Source organism: Rissa tridactyla, chromosome 6 (genome assembly GCF_028500815.1).
Source record: "Rissa tridactyla isolate bRisTri1 chromosome 6, bRisTri1.patW.cur.20221130, whole genome shotgun sequence".
In the NCBI taxonomy this organism is placed as follows: Eukaryota; Metazoa; Chordata; class Aves; order Charadriiformes; family Laridae; genus Rissa; species Rissa tridactyla.
Window position 1 is genome coordinate 43062115 of NC_071471.1, and position 25852 is coordinate 43087966.

Here is a 25852-nt window from a genome sequence, read left to right on the forward strand (position 1 = left end):
TGTCTAACCAGCAGTTATCTTCTCCCAGGCAGAAGAAGCAGAAGTCATCATGCAGCTCGCTAGATATAAACACTCTAAATGTGTCTGACAGCTATTCTTTTCTAAAAATAGATATACAGCCCCCTAACCTGGCATATCCTTAATTATGTGTATAAAAGTGGCTTTTTTTCTATTGACCTATGTGTCTTCGATATATAATAGTGGAGTCCATAAAGAGTAAGGCTGTTAGTGCTTTAACAGTGGCTTTTCATTAGGCTATCATATGCATTGTGATGCAACTCAAGCAATAAGGATCTTTAGGAAAAGGGTTCAGTCTCAGTTTTTAAAACACAGAATGCTCATTGGATTAAATGAATAAACCTTAGAACAGAGACTGGACCCCAGTCTGCTGTTCCTGTATTGACTGATCACTAAAAAAGATTGCCATGTTAATTCTCACTTTTTCCCTAATTGTCAGTGAATCTTCAAGTTGCTGATGCCAAGTGTTGCCTTATGTCAGCTAAAAGTATTCATGCACAGTAGCCCAAGCAGATTGTTCTGCAGCAGTCAAGGCCAGTCCAGGGTTGGTGGGGTTTTATACAGACACATATCCGCACACCCCCCCAGAGATATTCACACTCTGCCTTAGCGCTAGTGCTCATCTAACCCTGCAGTGTAAGGGTTTCACTGTGGAGTCTGATGAGTGCCAGGAGTGGTAGAAGGGGAAGAAACGCAGAAATAAGGCAGACTGGTTTACATTTTGGGGAAATGACAGTAGAGGTAAGTCGTGATTCTGATGATTATTTGGACGTGGATACCTAAACACTACTTTCTGGGTCTAGTTCTTAGTCAGTCAGTACTGGGAAGTCTGAAAATTTGAGAAGAGCTCATTTTCTTAAACAACTCCTGTACATGAGAAGATGGTCTATAGTTACAGGTATTTTTAATGTTAAGCATTTATATATACATATGGTATTGCTTTCTTAAGTAGAACATTAACATAATCAGATGGATTCTATCTGTAAGTTATCTTTGAGTTACAGCTGTTGCATGTTTATCTAAAACTTTAATTTGAAGTTTTTGTGATATTGCTTATTTGACAGAATTCCTCTCTGTAAAATTCTCTGTTAGAAATAATTGCGCTTCTTACTTCAAATAGAAGGTGATGGTCAGTTTTATGTTTTCAAACAGTCTCAGATGCATTTCACTTGCCTCAAGTGTGCGTGAAAACACTTGCTGTGATAGCTCCTATATTGGACTGACTGGAATTATTTTGGGTATCTGAACATAAACAAAAACTGAAAATCTGGCACTGCATACAAAATGCAGATTTCAGAATTATGGAAATTACAATTAGCAGTTCATTTCAATGCCCAGGTGTAATTTCAATAAGGAATTTCAGTAAGTATCTACAGTGGAGAGCTTCTGGCTGGTTATAGGCAGAGTAAAAGTTACGTTTGGCTATGATACATTAGTTATTATTTGAAGGCGCTCTCAGACTGTGCTGAAGTGCTGTTACTCTTCAGAAACACTCAAAAATACTTTACAATGGAGATATCCAAGACCTGATCCAAATTGACTGTGACAGATGACATTCAGGCAAATGAGCAGTGGTACCCACAAGACAGTATGTTGTTCCTGGAGGGCTACATTTTTGTTGTGGGCCAGAATGTATTCCAGAAATGCATTAAGCTAAAATCAGCCTGGTTGCAGGTGCGGTTTCACTGGCTTCAGTGGCTTTGAATCCACAGACAACAAATACCAGCCTCCCAGGGCTTGCATCCAGAGCCCCCAGACAGAGATATATGAACAAATTGCAAGCAGCGTTTTTGTGAGTCAGCTCAGAAAGGCACTTCCAGCGGGGCACTCACCCGCCGGGGACACTTGAACCTGCCTCCTCAAAGAGCAGCTCTGCCACCAGCAGAGCTCGGGGGGCTCAAGGCTGATGGAGGACTTCACCAACTGCAGTCTGGACAGGTCTAAATCGCCCCACCTGGCATGAAAAAGTTACTACAAATGACAGCAGTCCAGGCAGTGCAAGAAAAGGCTGTAGGGTTATAAATGGGAAGGGGCGAGCAGAGGGCTTCAGTACACCTTCTTCGGTTTCATAGGCAGAAAGGAAGAGATCAAGATGGTTGTCCCACCCCATACCCTTATCTGAAGAGGGGTAGCTGGCCAAAGTGGGATTAATGAATTTTAGGTTAGACAAAGGGCTTCTGGGCTAGGAGTAGGCTGCTTCTCTCTTGGATGTGGAAGCCCTGATTGCCTGGATGGAGGCTGAGGTGACAAAAACTGGCCTGCAGGTCTGACAGCTCTGCCTGGTGGTGTCCTCCTTCAGCAGGCAAGCAGATCTAACTGCCTTTCCTCACATGAAGTGACTCAAAGTCATGGGGCTGGTGGCTTGCTTTCTTATGATCTTCAAGCACCCAAATCAGTAAACAGTAGTTTTGAAAGCTTTTTTCCATGGCTGGGTGTAGGACTTTAGTTTCATGAAATTAAACGCATTCTCACATGTTTAAACTCTGGGTGTATTTCACAGGGAAACATGAACATTAGTCAGGCTGAGCAACAGTGGCAGAACTGTCCTGCAAAAATACTGTTGGAAAACAATGTTTCCCTTCTTCCCAAAGCAAATTCATCAATGTTGTCTGGATTTAGCCTAATGTATCTGTAGGCTATTGACTTCTCAGTTTCCTTAAATATTAATAAATTCTCCAAATTTAATTTTGAGATATCTTTGCACCTTTTCTCATTAAATGTATAATGAAAAAGTGGTATGCCAGTTGCATCATTATAGATGCCCAGATGTGTAACCTCTTGAGGTAAAAGTTGGTCACCAGTATCTTTCAGTAAGCTCACTTTGATACTTTTAATGAAAATAGTCAACCTTCCTGGACACACCAAATCCAGGACAAGAGAACTATAGAACTTCCTCCCGTAGACAGTGTTAAGAAAAAGAGAAATGCAGTATTATCCTCACACTGTATCCTTTGTATGTTCTTGGGACATCATTTGGGTAACTTGGGACAAATTTGGAAGATGCATTTGACTGGAAGGATCACGTGCTGAGCTGTTCCACAGTTGGACATGGGCACCCATGGAACAATGTTGGAATAGCTACAAGTTCCAGGGGCATCTCCCGTCATGCCAGCCAAAGGTTTTTTGATGGAATAAGAAAGGAAGCAAAACGCTGTAGAGTTGTCCCCTCTCTGCAGCATCAAAGCAGTCCTATACCACTGTCGGAAGAGTCGCCTGGGCATGATCCTGGCCCACCAGGAACACCGATAAGAGTGCTCTGGGAGGGACGGGTTCAAGGAACTTCTGTTTCTGGCCTTGCCAAAAGGATGCACAAGGTCAGCACAAACAGCTGACTACTCTGCTTCATTGCTATAATAAATGTGGCAAGTAAAACAAAGCATCCGGAAAGCTGTTGCTGAGCCTTGCATGCCTGTTAACCCCTGAAATGCTTCCTGACCTGTAGCCCAAGGGAGTAATCACTTGGTGAGTGCATGGCCGGGGGGGGGGGGGGGGGGGGTGGGGGGGTGGGGGTGGGGGTGGGGTGTTTTAGGAACAAAGCCTGGAAACGCATAGAAAATGACTGGGTTTTCAGCCCATTTTGAAGACTCAGAGAGCAATCTTGTGTTCCTAAAAGCAGCGGGGCAGGAGGGGTGTGTCTTGGTCCCCCTCTCCCAGCTGAGTTAGGCATGATGGGACAGTACCGAGTGAAGATTTAGGAACAAAGTGAGAATGTGCTGTGTTTTACAGGAAAGGTATTTACTCATTCCTGAACAGAAAGAAAGAGAATTTGAAGGATTATTTTGTGATGTTTTGGTATCCTTCTCTTTGCTCCATTGGAGATCCAACCAGCCTGCCTTGTGTTGAAGCATTAAAAATGGATGGAAATAGGCCAGAAGGAAATAAAAGAAGCTCACAATGTGGAGACAAGGAGTGGTGCCTTGGAAAGGACAGAGCATAGCAGCTGATAAAGGTGAGTGAAAGAGGAGATTCTTTACAGAAATGGGCCACCATGGATGGGGGGGCAAGACTCCTCTGGCCACATCTGTCCTCAACATTCCCCAATGCACCCTGGGTCACACTTGGCAGCTTGGAGGGTCCTGGATGCCTGGGTCCTCAAGGCAGGGTTTCCCTGCTGGGGAAGGATGGGACAGGATGCTCAGCAGCAGCAGCCTTGGGACCCTGCCAGTGCCCTCGGGTGAGCCCCTCTGTCAGGCCAAGTGCAAGGGCATGATGCTGCCTTCACACCTGTGGGCAGCGAGGGGGCACCATACTGGCTGCAGCCTCCTGTAAGGTGGGGATCCCCCGTGGGGCACAGTAGCATGGTGGCACAGGTGGGCATACATAGGTGGGCAGCTGTGAGCCCACGAGTGCCTGTGCCAGGCATGGGAAGGAGGAGGCCATGGCTGGGAGTGTAGCTGCCAGGGCCATGCGGCTTGTGGGAGGGCAACCAAGGCCACAGCTGCAAACACCCAGATGTGCGTGCTGATAGGGCCTTTTTTTAAAGTCACTTTGGTTCAACTAAGACTTGTTTTAGTAAGCGGAAACAGGTTCTGCAAAATGACTTGCAATAGAAAATTGTTCTAAATTGTGTAGCATACTGTTTTTTCCATTTCTTCCTACTCAGCTCAAACACTCTCACTCTTTTCAATCCATTGGGACGTCCCTGTTCCCAGTCCATGCCTAAACAACTGATGCATTCTGGGTTTTAGGTTTGGTTTTTTTTTTTTTTCCCCGATTGCTCTGGATTACCAGAAGCAATAGGTGTTTCCTACTGGTGATGTCACATTTACTTGAGGGTAGAAATTGAACGCATCCAGGGTGGCTTGGCCCAGACGCCAGTTCCTTTGTATACCGTTTATAATTTTCCTTTTTCCCTTATCATTTCTATTCCTCCCCCTCTGCTCCTCTTCTTCCTGCCCCTCTTTGCCTCCCCTCCCTGTCCTTCCCTGGCGGCATTGCAGGCTCTGCACAGGCCCAGTTTCTCTAATCAGATGAAGCTGCAGGATTATCTCTCTCATGCCCTCACCGGCTCCATTTTATTTCCTCCCCAGCCAAGGGGGGAGGCAGGAAGGGGCGTCACGTCTAGGCAGAGGAAACCCCATCTCCCAGTCTCCCGCCTTTGATGCTCTCTAACAATCCCTCCTCCTTCCCGTTATCATATGCTCACCTTAGTGTCAACAGCATCAGGCGGATCAAGGAGCCCCGTTTCTAAAGGAAATCTGAACTCTTTTGGCTTTCATTCTCCTCGATTTCTGAGCATCTATTTTAAATACCCTCCAAGTAACTTGGACAGGGAAGCTGGATGTGCAATCTCTGAACAGGGGGAAGGTAAGGACCACGGGAGTCATGCACTGCCCGTTCTCTCGTCTCCTGTAAGGACACCGAGTCCTCTCCATTTTGCCAGCAGGTCTTTGAGAGTAACAAAGCAGATGAGGGGAAGGGAGAGGAGCTGCACAGAGACAGACCCAGGCTTCTGTAAGTGCTGTGTTGGCAGCAGGGGGTGGATAGCTAGCTGGACTGAAAAGCCCCGGAAAATGGAGTTTTCTCTTTTACTAAAATGATGGGAACTCTGGCTCTGCACTTTAATTGAATTTAATGTAGTTCTGCAGAAGGTGGGTTTTTTGTGCTGGTGTCTTTCACTTAGATGTGTATTTGTCTTTCAGCAAGCGTTTGTAGAATATACTTGTCACTGTTTCTCTGGGGGAGAAAAACCCCCATAATCCCATTCATCTTATTCCTTTGCACATATGCAAGTTTATGAAGATGCTTTTTGATTAACTTTTGTGTGTATGTTGAGGTTTTGATACTAAAAAAAAGAAAAGAGTAAGTTGTATTGCTTTAAATTGTTACTTTTTAGTACTAATCTGCCAGAGAATGGTTTCCCTTGTTTTTTTCCACCATGTGTACCGCATGTTTTTTAATTTCCTGAGAAGTTAATATCCAACACAAGAGAAAAACTGAGGAATATTTCAGTGCCTTCTGCATATCAGCTTTGTTTTACACTCTTTTTTTCTAGATAAATGATCAATAAGTACTTAGAATGACAGATAAAATTTTCTTTTAAACAAAAACATGTCTTTTCCAAAGTCAAAGGTTTGATTTGTTTTGACTTTTTATTGTCACTAGAGTAAATGTTTTAAATCAGAAATCACAGTAGAAGAGTGTTTTGTGCATATGTTGTAGTTTAAAACCTCCTGTAATTAAGAATTTGTGCTGATGCACGAATTTGTGTTTAGAGAGCTGTAAGCATGAAAGGTGACTGGAAAGATAACCATTGGATAAATATATTTTGTAGGATGTTGAGCTTGTGCATAAATAAGATGGACCATATCAAGATCAAAATCTACCTCTTTTCCAGTGACTCATGCTTCAAAGTAATCATGTGATACAAAAATATCGATGATTTCCTTGCACCAAGATGTTGATTAAAGCTTGCAAACAGTTGTTTGCATGTTTAAGGTTAAGCATATGTCTGAATGTTTGCGGGACCTAGATCGCAGTAAGATTTGAGTACAAAGCCCTCTGCATGGAGTCTTTGTGTAAAAGAATTAAGCTTGGGGAAGGTTTCATTTATGAGGGTGGATTAGATGAGGGCTTCATGTTTTCATGTCATGGCTCAGTTGCTCTGTAAAACACCCTTTTCTGATTGTAGGGTTTTGTTGTTGTTTACCATCCAGACATTTTATCTTAGCTGTACTCTAGAGAAAGCTGCAGCTACAGTTTAGTTTATCTGACTATTATCTAGGGCTGCATGAACAGCAAAAGCAATAAACTGCATATAGCCTTCTGATGTCTGAGATGGTTTATAATACCAAATGTGGTGATTCCCCATTAGATAACCATACCAAATCCACATTTTTCCTTCCATAGTAAAATATACATATTCAAAATAAACTTGAAAAATAAGAGTGTATGAGGGAGGGTGGAACAGACAAAAAATGTTATTGATGATCATTATATTTCTGTATTTTAATTTTCTTTCTATTAAGGGCAATGACAAAGGGTAAATTGGAGGTAGCTTCAAAACACTCCAGCTGAGCAGAGGTGTTTGCTGGACCAGTGAGATAATGTTACACCTGTCTGCAGGCTGGTTAGTTCTGTGCAGAATATCAGCAAAATGCTCTTCCTTCTTCAGCAACTCTTCTGGAGATTAAAGAGGCTGAATTCTCCATTCCTTTCCCCTATAATTAATGTTTTAAAATGAGGATGGAGTGTACTTGACTGGTATTTGGATATTGCAAGTGGTTATACAATTTGCAAAGGAATGCAGCCTAGGAAAGATACTTTCAAATGCTCGGGAAACTGACAGAGTGCTGTTAATGGAATTTATTAATTTTTTGTGTTCTATAAGTATTTTTCTCAATGAATCAGAAAAAATAAAAATCCTATTTTTGTTGCCATATTTCATAGTTTTATTGTTGCAAGTGACCCTTAAGTCATTGGGCAATTCTCTTGCTTCCTAACAGAGACAAAAGTTTGTATCTTTGGCAGATGTATGTGATATTATGATATATTATTGCTTGTAGTCCCAAACCATTCTGGCCCAAGGACAACAGTATAGTATGAATCATAGGCTGCAAATCATCTTACACTTTACTTTCCTACTTTTCTTGTCAGCCTTGCACTCTTTTTTTTTTCTCTCTCTTTTTTTTTTTTTCCCTTTGTGACCATGAGCAGCACCATTGGGTTTGTGGGCACTGGCCTTTTGGTAAATTCTTGCCGTTTCATTGAAAGTAATTAGAGTTTTTTAACTGGTGTAAACTGTAAAGCTGCATGCATATACAGCATCATATGTGAAAACACTTCTCTTTGAGCTGTTAAAATTCTGGAAGATCTGAATTATCCAAACTCTTAATAGTCTATTTTTATATCAGGGTGGGGTGGGGGGTGTTTCAGTGGTGAGAGAGAGAACTTTTCTATAAAAGCAAAAAGAGGGGGACAATGAAAATAAATGTTGGAGTACCATCGTCAGGAATATCTGCATGAAGGATACAATGAGAAGGCAGTGGACTGAGACACACTAAATGAGCCATTCTCTGCTTAAGATAATTTTATGCAGTATTTTTAATGGATGCATTATAACTACTGAATTAATCTAAATCTATGCAGCTGATAGTTCATATGTATGTTAAGAACTGTCCTTTAGGAGTAGCCTCTGATTCTTTAGTGGATGGTGGGGAAGAAGGTGGTCTCTTTCCTTTACAAAAGCTGTCAAAGTTCTTCAGAATAAACTTCCACTCTGAGAAATTATGTTTAGCAGCAGGAACCACAAAAAATCACTTTGGAGCTGCTTAAGTGTATATACACTCAGACCGTGGGAATAGGAACAGGCTAACTAAATGAAGTTGACATCAGCCAGGTCTTTGCTAGCATGGTGTTGAGTGTGAGTGTTAAGCACGTGAGCTATATTCAAGCGTCATTCTGTGCCAAAAAAGTATCATAAGCAAGATCACCTTTAAACTGGCCTGTCCCTCTGTGTGTCTTTAAAGTAGTATGTCTTCCAAAATTATGGCTTAACTCTTACACAGTATGGATTTAATATAAAACAGAGAAAGGAGCAAGAGTATTTCTCCATCTGCAGAATATTTGCTAGTTAAGCTTTAGCAAGGGCACACCTGAGTGTGTAAATGAAGGTTAATGAGATTGAGTGGTTGTAAGACCTTCATTTGACTTGGAGAGCTTTACCGTAGGCAACAGTGCGTAAGACTGACAGAACCCAGTTCATCTGTGCTGAAATGAAAGATCTAACTTCTTTTTCAGCTCAAACTAAGCAAACCTGACATTGGAATTGGAGAGGTGATGAATGCACAAAGCCACCCTAACTCTTCTAAACTGGATTTTTTTTTTTTTAGACTTAAAATTATTTTATTGCTTTCTGCAGAGAATCTGCTGGGAAAGTTTGGTGTTTGTGACTCAACAGGGTGGATAAATACTTCTTGAAATGTTGTAAAGGAAAAAGATATATCTTGGTTTAGCATTTTTATGTGGTTCTGAATGGCCTCTAAACTGTGGAAGGGGTGGAGTCCTTTTGTTGATTTAGTAACAAGAAAGGTGCTAACAGATCAGAAAGAAACTTTTGGAGTTCATCGCCTCTTTCATATGCAGCACGTTGTCTGTAGAATACAGGGATCACTTTTGCAGTTCCTTTCAAAAGTCATTCCTGTTTTACCTCATTTCAGTAAAAGCTACAGGTTCCATTAATCAAACAAAGGATTTAATATTGCAAAATGGTTGCACATTCCTGCTTGAGTCTCAGGATGACAAACTATATGAAAACTTATCATTGGCAATGACAGATGAAAGCACAAAATTATGAAAACAATAAAAAAAAAAATCATTGAATCATTCCGTTTGGGAGGGACCTTGGGAACTTATCTGTTCCAACCTCCTGCTCAAAGCAGCAACAGCTATAAGGTCAGATCAGATTTCTTAGGGTTATCATAGAATGTGTTGGGTTGGAAGGGACCTCTAAAGGTCATCTAGTCCAACCCCCCTGCAGTAAGCATTTGTCCATTTGGGTTTGGATATGTTCAAACCAGTGCTTGAAAAGCAAAGAATTCCTGTAACAGAGACTTAATTCTTTATAATCAGTATCCTGCTGCTAGAAGTTAACAGCAGATGCTTAAAGAGTTATCCTCTGGCTGTCCGTGTCGTACAGGTGGGATCTTCTTCTACCCTGGTGATGGCAGGAACCTGCATTGCCTTGTAGCTCCCAAGTTGTTCCAAATTTATACCTCAATATTTTGTGTTTCTGACATCATTAAATGTTAATAAAGAAGTAGAGACTTCTGTAACTCATTTTGTGGTTGAGATTAACCAAGAAAAGGGGAAACTTGCTTGTTTACATAAAGCAGGATGTAAACATAAGTTCTTGAGGAAGTTCTTTGTGTACTTAGATTTGACAAAACATTTGCAAGCTTTAGTCTTGCTGCTTTACTGTGTCTTGTTTTTTCTCTCCTTAAGCTTTTGATAGTATCTTGTCAGCATGGACTCTCCTGTAACCAAGCTCTAATGTTTTTCATCTCTCAGTCCTGATGTTCCCTTTCATCCCTTTCAGATGTTTTCTGAAAACTACAGATAATAGTTGCCAACATAGGTCTGATTAGACCACAGAGTAACTGGGAGAGTTGCTTTTTTGAGAAAGAGACACACACTTGGACATAATAACCATTATTTATGGCAAAATATCAAGTTTGAAAAGGAAACCTATTCTTCCTAGTCCCTCCCATATTCTTTGTTTATATAGTTTCAAAGCTAGCTTATACTACAGTCAGACAAAGGCAACTTTTAGCAACCCTATGAAACACGATTAGATGGCCTTCTTCTTAGTCCTTTTCAATTATATGTGTGTAGCACCACTTATCCTTCTGGACAGAGGTTGCCAGTTCTTTTCCAGCTTAAAGAAATATAAAAGACAGCTTGCAGTGAGAACCAAAGACTTAAATTTGTCACAGAATCTCTCTGCCAGGGAGATTTTCCTGAAAAGTTCATCACAGTAAATAAAAGCTTCTAAGTGAATCAGGACAACATGGTCTGCAGTTGTGACAGCTCTGCTTATAAAGGTATAATGAATCTATTTATGATAAATCATTGCTACTTAATATACCATGCATATATAATATACATCTTGTTAGCGTGTGAATTGTATCATATGATATACATATGACACCTAATTTGAGAAATTCTATTAATGCTAGTTTTAGGTATCTGGAATCCTTAAGATTACTCATCCTCACCTGATGCTGGGAAGCTGGAGGAGGGGGTGCTTTAACCAGATGCTTCTGAGGCATGGATAGTGTCTGAAATTTACTGGTATGATGTGTTTTCTGCAAGCGCAACTAAGTATTTCATGTAAAGATGCTCTATTTATTTCTTTTAAATGAAATATTACAAAAGAAGGGCCAGAATACAGTCTTCTCAGTGTCTTACATTTAATATCTTTCATTTGGGGATTTCAGAATGCTCTGCAATCATGAATTAAGCCTTTAAATACCTACACCAGGGGCTTCTGCATCTAATCCCTGAGTCACAGATGAGTAAACTGAGTCACAAAGTGAATGACTTGCTCAAGGTCATACTGTATGTCAGTGAGCGCAGACAGAATTAGTAGGGAATTGTTTCCTCTTTCTAATTACTGACCAATTGTTTTTTATAATCTAGAAGTCAGTCTACAATCCAAAAGTCAGTCTTCTTCCTACCACTGCTGAGAGCAAATTCTGGAGGTAGATGGAATGCCTTTTTGAATCTTTCTCTTCTCCAATGTTTTGTGTACAGTTCATAACACTGTCATTTAAGTAAAGAATTAAAGGGTGTTTTTAGCCCTTCTGTAGTGTTCAATCACAGGGAAAAATAAGGGAACAAGAAATGAGGGTAAACTACTAGGTCTTGATAGATAAGTTGCCAGTTTTTTTTAGACAGGAAAGAGATTTCACTGTTACATACAGAAGAACAATGAACCATCTTTGATTGTTTTGGTGGAGTGTCTTTTGATCTGTAAATATTGTTTTCCTTTATCCAAACATACGTGTTTGGAGAGCTTCTGATTACTGTTACTTTTGTTTGTCACCATCTGTAGGAATTGCCATCCTTCTGTTAAGGATGACATGTGAACATGAAAGCTGCTGTACTTGTGGCTATATCTAGTCAGTACTTTTAAGGCAGATTTGAGCTTGCTGAGTTCAGATCTTCCCTCTAACTGTTGCTCTTAAGCTTTCAAGCAAACAGCAAAAATGATGCTTTGAGTATTTCCTACTAAAACACATGAATTTACAAGTAGATATTTTAGCCACTTAGTTCGGGTGGAGTTTGTTGGATGTGCAAACTGCTGGCCTCTTGTAAGAAGATTGCATTAATATGTAGCTGTATTCCCTTGAAAGCAGGCCATAAGCAGGCTTTTGATTTTCTGTATGATTTTTAAGGTCATGATGCTTTTCAGGCAACTGTGATTCCCCCAGTTTGCAGGCTTGGGCCTCTGATGGGTAGAGGCTTGCTGAGCAAGCTATGGCCATGTGTTTTTGCAGAATTCCAGATCAATGGGTTTGCTGTGGGGGTAGTCTGTTCGGGACTGAAGAGAGGACCCAGAGAGGGAGCTCTGAGGAGGATGAGCCGTTCAATACCAGACTGACCCTGTCCCCTCCAAATTGGTACGTGTGACAGAATAGGATTTGATCCTCTGCCATGAAGAGGAAAAGGTTCACCTAGTGTCTGTCTCTGAAATAAATCCAAATGTAGATAGGTCACTGCAAATTTCATGCATGAACGATAAATTCCTAAAGAAATTAGGAAATGTTTTTCTCACAAGACTTTTGCGCTGCCAGTGGATATCAGTAGCTAGCAATTCTTAACAGCATAAATCTGGCAGCTGAATTAACAGTTTCATTTTGCATAATTCTGTTCTGCTTAAACCAGAAAGGCAATTTTATTAATGTACCACTTCTGTAGGCACACACTGTTCACTCTTAGCCTGATTCTAGGTCAGGGTTGCCTGCTGTCGTGATATTTGATGGTGGGGTTTTTTTTTAAAGCCCCAGCTGCGGAAAACAGCTGATTACATGACCATATCAGCATATTTCATTTGTAATTAAAAAGTTTTAAGTCTTCTGACTGAGGAGACAAGCTTTAAAGAGGTGAGCTGTCAAATACTAACAGTGAGCATGAAATATGACTGTACAATATCTCCTTTTTTAGCTCTGTCATGTAGGGCAGCTTGTACACTGAGGTAGGTCTATATGCATATGGAGACATGGTGGGAATAATGTTTTGCGTATAAATTTCTTCTATAAAAAGATCAAAATCCTAAGAGATCTTCGAAGTTGTTTCTGGGACAGATGATTAAATAAGGAAGGGTGGTGAAGAGGACGCGTAGTTGCACAGTGCATCATGTGGTGGTGTCAGGACTACATCCCAACGCATGCCTCCCTTGTGATAGAGTGCACCCCTCTCTGGTTTCCAAATAATTTATTCACAGCCCTTTATGAATTCTCTTTCCTGGGAACTCTGTTAAAGTTGTCATTAAAATACTGTCCTTTGGTTCATCCTTCTCAGGCTCTTCTCCCATGGCACTCTCATTTTATCCTTTTTCATTTTAGAATTTAGAGTTACCAGCTCTTCTCTCCTGGCTCAGACTCTACCAGGGCTGTGGGCTGCTCCTGCTGTTTCTTAAAAGTGAATGCTCATCCTCTTGCATGACTTTTCCTATGCTATTTGAATAATTGCAGATGTGAAGGCCTTGTCATTCTGCTTTGAGATGAATGTATTGGCAGATGTTTGAAACTATTCACTTTCTGATATGGCAACTATTTTATGACCCTGTGAGATCACCAGTAACCAGGCTGTCCATGGTAACTTCAGTGTTAGGGGGAAGAAATCTCTGCTTGGGTCCTAAGTAAGAAGATACCTGAGGTTCATTAATACTCAGTGAAAAGAGCACTCTTTCCTTTTCATCTTGCAGAACTCCAGTCAATGCAGAGAGATGTCTGTCCAGCATGCTCAGCTTCAGATGGGGAAAAGACAAAGTCAGGGCTGGAGTTATCAAGCCAAGCCTGATAGGCAAAGTGGTAATTAACAGAAATGAAAGAAAAGCTGTGACCGGTCAGGTTATATATATGTAAAACACACGCAATCCATGCTTTTGCTGTGCTGAGCACTGAGTGTCATAACCCTTCTGCTCTTGTGTTTTCTAGCCTGTCAAATGTACTCCTCTTCCTACAAGTGAATTATGGTGATCACGTGCACCACTAGCCGGTGCTTCTAGTGTGGCGGAACTGAAAAAATGATCCCATTCATTGGCATACCCCGTATGCACTTGTCTGTTGCGTGCATCCGATGGAATTTGTAGATGCCCAGATCAGTCTGTCCTGTAGATCTGTCTGATACTTGTAAATATTTACAAGAGGGCATTAGCAGATTGAACTGAACAAGGCATAGTTAATTTATAATGCTATTGCAAAATGGGAAGCCTAAAGGAAGATGATGGATTAAAGGTTAAGTAATTGGGGTCTCAACCTGATTCTGTATTAATCTAGTTGCATTGATATAGTTGTATTTACAGAATTTAGAGCAAGTCCTTGAAGTTCCCTGATGAGTGATACCTCTTCCCTTATTTTAACTCCTCCATTTCGTCCTTTCCCTTACACAAAATAAAATCACAATTAAAACTATAAGAAACTAATCCCAGACACTTGAATCGCTAAGCTTTTTACCATGGCTAATCTTGTTTTGCCAATGCCTTTCAAGTGGTTTGACTCCCCTTGCCCAACAGTAGATGTTAGTGATTAATGTTAATGGACTATTTCTTTCAGGGGATTGTAATTAGGGAGAGGCTGTCAGTTGTCATAATACTGGCATGTCAATCTTTGTGTAAGTGCAAAACAGATCTTTCTCATCTTGTGCAAGTTACCAGCAATTCTCAGTGTGGGCAAGCAGCAACAAATTTTTAGACGTGACCATACTCGATTCCTTTTTTAATTTTGGTGGTATAAGCCTCTTTAAAATGAGTGCAGCTCTTAAAGAATTTATGTCATATTAGAAGATACTCCTTTTTGTCATTTTACCCTGGTAAACATCTATCTTGGAAGTTGAGCTGTAGATGCCAATAAAGAAGACACATTGCGTAAAATACCAGGCCTGAAGAGAATGCAGTGTGTATATGTTGCATTGCATATGGTACCCGAGGTATCTTGGCTGTTTAGGCAGAAATTTAGTTATTTCTGTGTGCGCTGTCTTGTGTCCCAGGCAGGTGTCAGCAGTGTTTATGGCTAAGTGACAGTTTCCCCTTAGGCTGTAATTAAAGTTCTGCCATTTTAACCATAAACTGCTCTTGCCTTTTCAAATTTATAACCATGGTATCTGTAGTAAGACTAAATAGAGTTAAGAACCTACATATAGCATCCTTCTATTCAAGTAAATCTCATAAGTTAATTAAAATCACACTATTCTCCTTGTATAAAACATACATGTATTTGTCTTGGAGTTTGGTGTTATTGCAGAAATTCTTTGTTTATCTTATGAAGCTGATTATTGTACAGATTACCAAGTGCTGATGCACAGCAGGGCCAGAATGATGCAAATGAAGGAGCGAATCCTGGGCTTGCAACCCCCTAACGCTGCTTCTCGAAAGGTGCTACTGCTCACCCTGGAGGTCCTGGTCAGTACCTGAAATTAACAGCCATCATCGAAAAATTTTGGTATGGATCAAATCACCTAACTCTTCCAAATTCCACACTTGCATATTAATGCTCTCACCTCTGAAATCGGCTCTGATTTATCACTTATTTTGTAGTCAGATGCTGGGTTTGAAAGCATAAAATTAAATATATGAAAAAAATATTTTTTTCTTTTTCTGATTGGATGATCTGCCAAGTGAAGAAGGGGGGCGAAACAGCCTGCAATCACTCTTACAAGTCCTGTTGATTTTTGGGTTGACCATCACAGTTATACAAAGCAAAATTAAACTATGGAAAACTTAGAGAAGTAATTCTCTGGCATTGCATGTATTTTTCTAGTAAATAGTATTAAATGAAATTCCTCTTTGTCTCGTCACAAATTCTGCAATTTGTATTGTTTAAGTTGTTCAGCAATGCATGCTGCATCCCAATATGTTTAGTTACTGTAGTAAGAGTACTTATGAGAGAGCATAGTCAGTGTGCTAAGTTGTGGTGCAGATTTGTGCTCAAAACAGTACTTACAATGAAAAAAAATCCTTTCCTGGGATAAAGGATACAGCAGCTGAGTTACTTCTATGGCATTTTTGTAGTTTCTTTCTTTGCTTGTTGGAGGAAATGCAAGCATAGCTGGAATTCTTTCATTATTAGCACATCCTCTTATGTCCATATCCCATGTTAGTATCCTTGTTATGAAAACTATGATTTGTTTTGTGGATGTCTTGTTTATCATATCACTCTTGTGAAGCCATCCACTGCAGGGAAGAAAGCAATCACTAGCAAATATATAATGCAGGAACTAAATGCAATCATACTGAAATATTATGTGGTATTATATATTACATGAAACCTTGCTCTACATATTGACATGACAGTAAGGAATTATTCCACTTTATAACCACTGTGTTTGTTGTCAAAATTGTAAATAAAGTACATGCATGCAATATAAAAATACTGAAGAATTTTTGAATCGTAGTTAATTTACCAGTGAACATCTTTCAATCGATAACATACATGATATTTAATATTCTGAGACTAAGTTTACTAGTGCATTAAATAGGTCGCAACTTTAATCATAAGTCATAGCAAAATACACATTTGTTACTTTAAAGTAGTTCAGTGGAATTAGTGAAAGCAGCCTAGATCCCCTCATAAGCTATCTGAAGCTAAGCCAAAAATAGTGGATGTTAATTCCATTTCTATCCTAATCCTTTCTCTGCTTGTCTAACAATTTTCTATATATTCATAGCAGAGTATCTGCCTCAAAGTTCATGCTTTCTTGTTTGTGTATTCAGGTGCAAATTTCCTTTGAATTTCCAAATGAAAATCTCTCAGATCAACTCAGAATCTACAATAGGTATTTTTGAATAAAACAAACTTTCCTATAAATTATGTATTTACTTTTTAGAAAGCAAAGTTAAGCAAAGTAGTCTCCACCTCCCAACATGCGCAGAAAAGTTGTTTCAGGTCCCTAAGTACCCAGCAAGTCAGCTGTGTTTATATCCATGTTTCATGTTGGTAATCCATTCCTGATGAGCTGATTCACAAAATACAATGGCATTTGCACGACTGAAATCATCATTGAGAGGATCCATGTTTTGGTTGGTTTTGGGCTTGTTTTTTTTTGTTGTGGGTTTTGGGTTTTTTTGTTTTGTTTTTTAAAAAAAGTTTGTCACCCCATCCTGGTATAAGTGTTGGTGTAACCACCCAGGTGCGTCGTCTTCCTGCCCCTTCTCAGAAGTCATCAGCTGGGCGCAGTCTGCATGAGCTTCCCTGGGAAATACAGCGCCTCTGGTGTGTTTCTCTTCTGGAGGGATGTATACCTACACGTAAGATGTTTTGCGTATCCTGGGGAATCAGTGCTGGTGTTGCACATGTGAAATGTAGAGTTTGGGAAGGTGGGTATGGGATTACATGCTATTTCCAAAGCCTTAGGAAGAAGGGCACCGCATGTGCAGGTTTGCTCTGGGTTTATGCCACTAGTAAGTTTGTGTTTCTGCAGAGGGGAGTGGTCTTCTGTTTCCTCCCTGTGCTGGTGTTAGTGATCAGTGTGACTGGATTGATGATCAGTTTAAAAAAAAAAAAAAGAAAAATTAGGATCATCAGGAAGCTGATGTGGTTTGTGGCACACCTGCAGGCTCACTTATGCTACTGTGAAATGGTGTGACATTTGGCTGCAGCAGTGGTGAGGAAAGGCCAGGTCTACCAGACATTGATTTGTTCTGCAGCCATCACCCTCCATGCGGAGCTTCACGTGCACAAGTCTGGCTCAGGGCCCTCCCTCTGCCAGGTGGGCAAAATGTGCTGGTTGTGTAAGGGCTCATAGGTCTTTCCAGATCAGGGAAAGGAGCACGGAATGGAGGGAGAAAGCAATAGGAGGCATATAAATGGGGAGGCGTTCAGGCTGTCTGAGAAAACATACCTTTGGATTTCAACATGATGGGAAAGTGCATTATTCTGAGGGAAGTTGATTCATCTTGTTTGAATGGAGCTTTGTTTTCTTTTTTACTGTTGTGGTTTGTTTGGGTTTTTTTTCCATCCCCTCTCCTAAAGTATCAGGTGACATGCTCTTTTACTTAACTGGTAATTGTTCCCATTGTTTGTAAGGGCCAAAAGTCATAGGATAATTGATACAGTTGTGCTAGCATGGATGTTCAAATGCTGTTGATAGTTGCTGGTTATAATGTTATGTATTTATTTGTACATGTGTAATGTATGTAGCATTGACCTGTGTTTGGTCTCGATTTCAGCTGCAGTTGGCGTCTATGGGGGTGCGGCAAAAAATAAATCTCTTCAGGGTTCGCTTTGTAGGTTTCATTGCAAACATCACCCTGGATGTTGTTTTCAGTGATGTCAATATATTTGGACTGTTTCGTTCATCTGAACGTGTTCCTTCACATTCAGGTGATGAATCAATCTCAAATTGCATCACTTCTTCCAGTTACAGAGGTTTCTGCAGCAATGCTACATAAAGACAGCAAACAGAGGTCTTGGTATCTCTGTATATATACATATTTGAACTTTGTAAACTTTGTGAGAGAGCTCTTCAAAGTTTGCACAGCCTTATATCATCTGTAACAGGATATGTTTGAAGCTTCCTTTCACCCAAGACTCAATATTTGTGACTGAGGATTTCCATTAGTAAATGTTGTTTCATCCCAGTGTGTGAGAGCGCCTTGGCAGGTGTTAATCTTTTAAAGAGATTAAATGTAAGGTCTTCACCTTGCAGACAGCTATGCTCTGGTGTTTAATCCTATTGACTCCTTTGAACTCTATGTGGCAGACTATACCCATATGTGTAAGTGGCTGCAGGATAGATAACACGCTGGAGGAGATGAGTGAAGTGTTTTAAAACTGTCACTTTCCCAGTTCCTGCTCTAAGTGTTGAGTGAGATTTTGTGAGAGCATTTGAAAAACACGCAGAAATACATTGATGGCCAGCCTGGCAAGAAGCGGTTGCTTTCGAGTGCAGCTGCACTCAGCAGTGCCTCTAAACCAGGAATCAGAAATTCCATTCCTGGAAGAAAAGATGCTTTTGTATTGTCCTTAGATGCCACCAGCCTGTGGAGTCCCACAGGCCAGAGAGGCTGCATGACACAAAGAGCAGGCTTGGTGCGGGTGGAGTCTGCAAGGAGTTTAACTTTCAACTGAACAAGTAGGTATGAAGGAGGGGAAAACTGCCTTTTCTCTGCATACAGTCCAAATTTGCGTGAACTGTATGCTAGAGGATATTGCTGCCAATCACAAGTCCCTACTACGCAGCCCACAATGAGAAGCTTCTCAAAGAAGTGACTGCAAATACTGTTATTTTTTAATGTCGTCTTGCTCAAATTAATTTTGTTATGGAAAATAGACAACGCAAGTGAATTTCAGGTGATGGGAAAATTGCAACCTGAACTATCGGCTTGCCAAATTTAACAATGAAAATGGAATTACAAGCGTAAGCACTGATAGCTGTCTGGATCAGCAGTAGAGCTTTTGGTTTGGGAATGGAGCAAAAGGTGTGCCCTTTATCAATTATGTTGGCAGATGACTCTGAGCCTGTAAATATCATATCAAAAAGATCACATATTAAAAGCCTCTAACTGAGAGGTTTGAATGTGAGCCCTTGCGGCCACCTCTTGGTGTTTTGAGTGAACTTTCCCGATACATTTACAGAGTGCTTTTGTCCACCATGTGTACATACCTTTCTTGTTCCACACATTCGTTTTTATTTTGGTGATACAGTTCCAAGAAATTGTGAAGGTTTCTTTAGGAGTCCTGCCAGTGGGGCAGAGTGTACAGAGTGCAGCTGCAGTAAAGTTCTCTAAAATGAGAACTCGTAGCTTCCACTATCCTTCTGCACAACAAATGACCCTGTAAGTACATGACCTGGAAGCAATGAATAAATGCTCTACATTTGTCTCTTCAACAGAATGGTTTATTTTAGGAAAGAGATATATTTATATGTATGTTTGTAGATAGATACAGATATATGAGCATATTAAAATAACTTAGTTATACAAATGTTGCAAGACCTCTGTGACACCAAGGGAATATGCGTAGTCAATCAGTGGAAGATCTGATTCAATCAGCAAAAATGGATCACTAAATCGCGTTAGATTGAAAATCTTCAATTACAACTTCTCTTAGATATGGAAGTGCTAACATAAATGCTATCAACGTATAAGATACTATACCAACCAGTAGAAACAAGTGTTTTCTAACAATAAGGGGTAACTGAGTGCACTGGAAAAAGGACAGAGGAACCACAAAACTTTGGTTAAAGAGTTTCTTGTTTTATTTTTACCCTGCTTCTGGTGCAGTGAGTATGTACCTTCCACAGCCAGTGTGAACTTCTGGATTTCCAAAGGTGACTGGCACAAGAAGCCCAAACTGTGCACTGAAGCATGTTCTCTTAACAGACCCTGTGCTGACATGCAGACTTTCCATCCAGCTCAGTGGTTCCTAGGGGAGTTTCACCTCCAGCTTTTCACTGGATCCCTCTTTGCTGCCACCTCCTATCATGCCAGTGGTAAGCACAAGCTAGAAAGCCCACTGACCTTGTCGTGGGCCAGCTGGGTATCTTTGCCCCATGCTGCCCAGCATTACTTGTTCTGGGAACACTGGCACTGACTCCACACAGGCCTGGCAGAGCTCGTTTCCGTGGGTTTCATGCCCTGTCTCCTCTGCTACAGGTGGTCACAGCAGTTTTGTCCACATCTACTGTACACTTGTGTGGACTCTGGGGAAACAGTTGACTAAAACAGTGATCTTCTTGTGAAATGAAATCCAAAGAAGCTTGTTAGGAAGGGTAGGGGGAAAAGGGAGAACTTGATCAGTTTTTGAGGCTTTGTTAATGTTTGAAAGCTCCAGCAGTGATTGGATAACTTCTGAAATTACAATGCCAGAAGACTAAAAACTGAACAGTTTTTTGTTTTGCCAATAGAGTTAATATCATTGGCTTAATGAACACCGGGGGAAAAAGCTATCTTGTTTGAAAAATACTTCTGTCTTAAGTTACATGACATCTCTGGATGTCCTACAAATGCCTCCAGTAAATTCAGGGGAGATGACACTTGGCAATGTTGAGATTGTTATTGTTAAAAGGTAGAAACCAGGAAGAATTTTCTTCCCTTTGTGTTTTATGAAATGGAAAAAAAAACGAGAATTTCAATAAATTCTGAACCTAATTCAGGGAAAATCCCATTGTGGAAACTGAAAATGGAAACTGGCCAGTCTGAGTACACAGAGACTACAGCATAGTGCTTTTTTAAAAAAGTATCTGTGGACTGTGAAAAGCAAGAAGCTCAGGCAGAAGCTCAATAGAGATTATAGTTTCCGGTGCATATATTTCCTTCTTAAATTGCTTCTTTTTCTTCTTCACCGTTTCTTGCAGATATCTCTTCTTTGCCATGTCAGCTGACAGCCACCAGCTCCACACTCATTCCTACCAGGATGCACTAAGTTCTACTTGTCACGGTCTCTTGAATGTCAACAGCCACCCCCTGTCAAAGAGCTCCTCGAGTCTGGCCTGTACTGGACAATCAACTTCAGAGGAAAGGCAAAGCAACAAACAGGATCTGAAGAAAAGCCACAGTAGCACCATCTGCCATACCCTGGGAAATGAGAGTGGTGCCAGGAGTATGCCAAGTCCTGGATGGTCCTCGCAGTCTGGGATGATGGGACTTGGATCAGTGGTGCAAACCATAAGCAATCAGTCAGCTGATGACAATTCACAGAGCAGAACCAAGACTACAAACAATTTTCTTATTGCTGAACAGTCCCCAGCCTCCTGGGAAGTGGGGGACGCTAAGATGTGTGTAAAGAGCAGCACTGTTGAGAATGTTTCTTCAGCCTGCATTGTACACCAGCAAAACATGCATGAAATGGAAGAACCAGGAGCTGCCCTTCAGAGAAGCCACTCAGACCTAAATTGCAGTTGCAGACAGCAGACTTATGTCACTCACATAGAAACCAGTGCTACTCACTCCAGCCTAAGCTCTTCTAGCTGCAGGCATGGTCCACCAGTGGCTAGGATGTCTTTCCAAACACAGAGATATGGATCAGAAACAAATGAAAATACATCTCACTATCAAAACCTTGTGACTCATCTTCCAGTTCTACCTAGAGACCAAAAAGTACCCACAAATAGCTTTGACAGCGGTGGTATTCCACACAACACTACTGTTTACACAGATCCTGGAACATTTCATGCTGCTGTTCTAGGACCCCACATACCTGGAAATGGTTTCTCAAACAGGACAATGTTCAGTCAAGCCACAGGGATTATTCATGGTGGTCTGACTTACGGCAATATTCCAAACTCTGCATACTCACCCATGGTGATGACAGTTCATAACAATTCTGCAGGGCCCTGTAATATAAGGCAGGAGCCTTGTATGAAAGTAGATGCCACCATCCCTGCCTATTGCCATGCTTTGCCCATACCATCTATACAACTTGTTCCACGGTTGGTATGCTCAGTTGGCGAGACGGGAAAAGAGCAGGCAGCACCTGGCTATTTTCATTCCTTTTCTACTTCAGACATTCTGACATACCCTAAGCTGGTGTCTTCAGTAAGTGAAACAGGCCTGGATGCCAAGAGAGTCCTGAAGTGCTGCAGCATTCCTGGAGAACAACTGCAACATGCTCAACACTGTGCTCAGCAGCAGAGAGCTCCTCCAGAAACAAAGGCTGCCTGTGTTGCCTTTAGTAGCCAGCAAGGTGCAGACACGGTAATGACAACTAAGGATATGTGGACTATGACCTCTATGAATGATTTAACCAAAGGACTGAAACCAGCTCTTGAGCGTAGAGATGCCGAGGTACAAACTCTTCCAATCGTGGAATGCAAATCTGTGGCAACAAGCCCAGCAGCTGCAGCAGAAGGCCACTCGCATGTGTTCCCAGAGGTGAACCTGGAGCAAGACTTGGAGGCCCCTAAATCTCCGGTACGTGAAGTGAGATGGGATGACGAAGGAATGACGTGGGAAGTGTATGGGGCATCTGTGGATCCGGAAGTCCTTGGGTTAGCCATTCAAAAACATCTTGAGATTCAAATAGAACAATCCCAGACAGAGCCTGCTGAGCTGGCTGGGAAAAGCAGTGAGGAGCCATCTTCTGATAAAATGGGGAAAAAAAGGCCGTTCAGAACAATGATGCATTCCCTGAGATATCCAAGCTGTTGTGCTCGTTCCAGTACTGCAGTGGAGTGAGCACAGCTGTCGGACAGCTGTGCTGCTTTTAAAGTGTAAATAAACACCAGCCGTTACGTGTTAACACAGTACATGTGGACAATACACTTCAGGATAAGTGGGAAAAGTTCAGTGACCATCAAATACACATCAACGCAAGGAAAAACCCGTGGTTGGGCCAAATAACAGAGGACATAAGGTTGTACCTACATCATGCCATCTGAATGCTCTTGACTGTATTTAATGTAGCACTGTTTTATTCCTCTGTGTTAGTTTTAAATCATATTGTAAGGAATGAGACTTCTTTTCTAAATGATGCATCTTTTTAAAAGAATGATTTTTTTTTTCTGTATTTTAATAATTTAGGGTTACAAAACCAAGTTAGAAAATTACGCTTTAATCAAAGTTCTTAGCTTTCGGTCCTACTCCCTTAAATTGTTTTGGGAGCTATTTTGCTGTTAATTTATAATAATGCTGACTATAAACCCACCTTAACAGTAGACACAACGACAAACTAGTGTAATGCTATCTGACAAAGAATTGTAACTTTTGCCACATAACTCTGTGAAGTAATTTCGGTATTGCTAGTCTGAACTCTTCCCTTTGCAAGCTGATGTACAATTGGAGGATGCTCCTGCAACTTTCCAATTAGTTTGTAGCTACGATGAATTACACTCTAAATATCCAGAACTGATGTTTACCAAGTGATTGATACAAATGTACAGTATTACCAAAGATGACTCATGTAATGTGAATTACTTCTTGAATGCTTGTTTATTAGAGACATGAAACAAAAGCTGTTCGGACGAGTCTGTCACACTATCATACCCTACAAATCATGAGCAGTTTTGTTTTGCTTATATTAAAAGTCATTTCCAGTGAATTCTTTTGATGTGCATCTATCCTGAACAGGGGTTATTTTGTTGTTGCATAAACCAGAGGTGACAGTTCGCATGTAACCTTTGCTCCTCTTGTGTTCCCTGCCTGGTCTGACGTCAAGCTTCTGCTGGAAGTGAGACTTTGTGTCTTCACCAAAGTACAGCACTGAGGCTATTTGTTCTGAGTGCCTTGGCCATATGGGCAGCTGAAAGATTTCTTTTCGCTCAAAAACAACTTGGCAAACAATATCCCAGTGAGAAACCTTTTATGATACTGTAATGCAGCCGTAGTGCAGGGCCTGTTTGAAGTGAAAGGTTTGTCAAGGAAGCCGAGACTTATTTTTAGTGTCATATGTGGCCTTTGGTCAATGTCTACCATTCTTCAGGAAACTAGGAATATGCAATATTTTTTGATGAAGAGAGAGGAGGAACATTCATTTCTGTCTCAAAAGGAAAGCTCGCAGCGTCAGAGAACTTACTGCTGTGGAATTATCTGTTCTTTAAATGTGTGTGGTTGCACTTTTTTTGGTTTGGTTTTTGTCCCAGCTTCCTAAAACAATGTTAGCAGGCTGTCTACATAATGTTCACCTGACATGTATATGAAGAGGAGTCCCTGGTGCTTAGGACAGTTTTAAAATTTGGCTAGAAAATCCTTACGTATAGGACCTGCTAGATGGAATGTGCTGTGATGCATTAATTTAATAACATGGAGTAGTTCAAGATCAAATTTTCATCCCTGGACGAAGTGGAATTAAAGAGAGCTGGGTCCTGCGAAACTCACTTTGAGTTCAGGAGGCTTCATTCAGGCCCTGGGACTTTGGCCTCAATAAAGTCTGAACTCAAAATGACTTTGACACAAAGCAAGTCTGAAATCACTGGAGTATGACGCCTTGCTCAGGATGCCTCCATAGCCGTGAGCATCCAAGTTGTGATAATGATCCTAGATGTTAAAAGTTCCTTTTATTAAAGCTTTACTAGAAGTAAAGAAGTAATGAGTAACTAAAAAAAGTCGCTTCCACTGTTATTTAGCATTTAACTAGACAATTTCTATACAGGCTTATTTTATGGGCCAGCGTTTTATAAGCAGTACCAAACATTGATTCCTTCCTTTCTTCAAATATTACACTTGGAGAATTTTAAGCACTGTAATGGCCTAAAACTTTGTGTTGTCTGTTAGCTTGTCCTCGGATGTGCAGGAGAATGAAAGATTTGAACAGTTAAACTAAAGCTTTAAAACAGCAACTGTACTTTGCTCCTGTGACTATCATAATCCATAATTTCAGGCTATTTGACATCTGGAATAATCTTGATTCTCCTTCCCATCCCAAGCACTCCTCCAAAATGAACACTAGACATTAAAATAAACTCCCCCAACTCTTGGAAGATGATAAAATAGGACCAATATCAAACTGGTCAGCAAGTGGTAGTTTGCAGAAGGGACTGGAACAATATGGCAAAGTCCCTCTAGTGCTTTGGCTGTTATACACTATAAACGCCGGAAAAACTCTTAGATTTTGTACAGCTCTAGTGTGAATTACCTATGGTTTATGCATTGGTCTGGATTTGCTATTACAGTGATAAACCCTGATTATCATTCCTGGGTAAGAATAATGAATTACAAACAAGGGGAAAGGACACCAATGCTTTGCTAATCAAGAAAAACAGATGCTCACTTATTACAGGCATTGTGAGTCTTTAGGATACTAATTGGAGTTGCTGTTGGTAACAAAAATAGTGTTTGTGTTTGAGGATTTCCTGTGCTTTTGGAAAGGACTAAAGTACAAGGCATATTAATAGAGATTTGGGGGGAGGGGGAAAACCCCAAACAAAATACTCATCTGAATGTTAACTACAGGAATAATATAAGTTGTTTCGTTTTATCATGGATACCTCTTAAAAAAGGGAGCTTGGATTCACTTTGCATTTGGGTTCTTTTTTTCTTTTTTTTTTTAGTTAAAATACAGTCAGGTTGTATATTGAGTATTCATATTAGAGCTCTGTTCAACTGTTATTCTTGCAAATGTGAGAACTCTATCTCCATTTTTTAATGTTTTCTAACTTAGGAAAATGCAAATCCATTACATCCTACTCTTAAATATAAATAAAGTAGAAGCAGAACGTACATCAGATTTATAATGAA

General features: G+C 40.6%; 1 protein-coding gene across 8 annotated transcripts in view; it reads left to right on the forward strand.

Moving 5' to 3' along the window:
- GPRIN2 (G protein regulated inducer of neurite outgrowth 2) overlaps positions 1-25474 on the forward strand; it is a 32233-nt gene extending 6759 nt beyond the window's left edge. Inside the window, exons 1-4 of one of the 8 annotated variants that reach the window (XM_054207147.1) lie at positions 3207-3480; positions 3837-3967; positions 16870-16987; positions 21037-25474. In XM_054207147.1, coding sequence (XP_054063122.1) covers positions 16974-16987; positions 21037-22855 — 1833 coding nt within the window. In that variant the 5' untranslated portion in view covers positions 3207-3480; positions 3837-3967; positions 16870-16973 and the 3' untranslated portion in view covers positions 22856-25474. Of the gene's footprint in view, positions 1-3206; positions 3481-3624; positions 3968-5105; positions 5326-5444; positions 5473-5523; positions 5610-9959; positions 10560-16869; positions 16988-21036 lie in introns of those variants that run through there. The other 7 variants (XM_054207149.1, XM_054207148.1, XM_054207150.1 and 4 more) reach the window with 7 other exon arrangements.
- Positions 25475-25852: the final 378 nt, after the last annotated feature.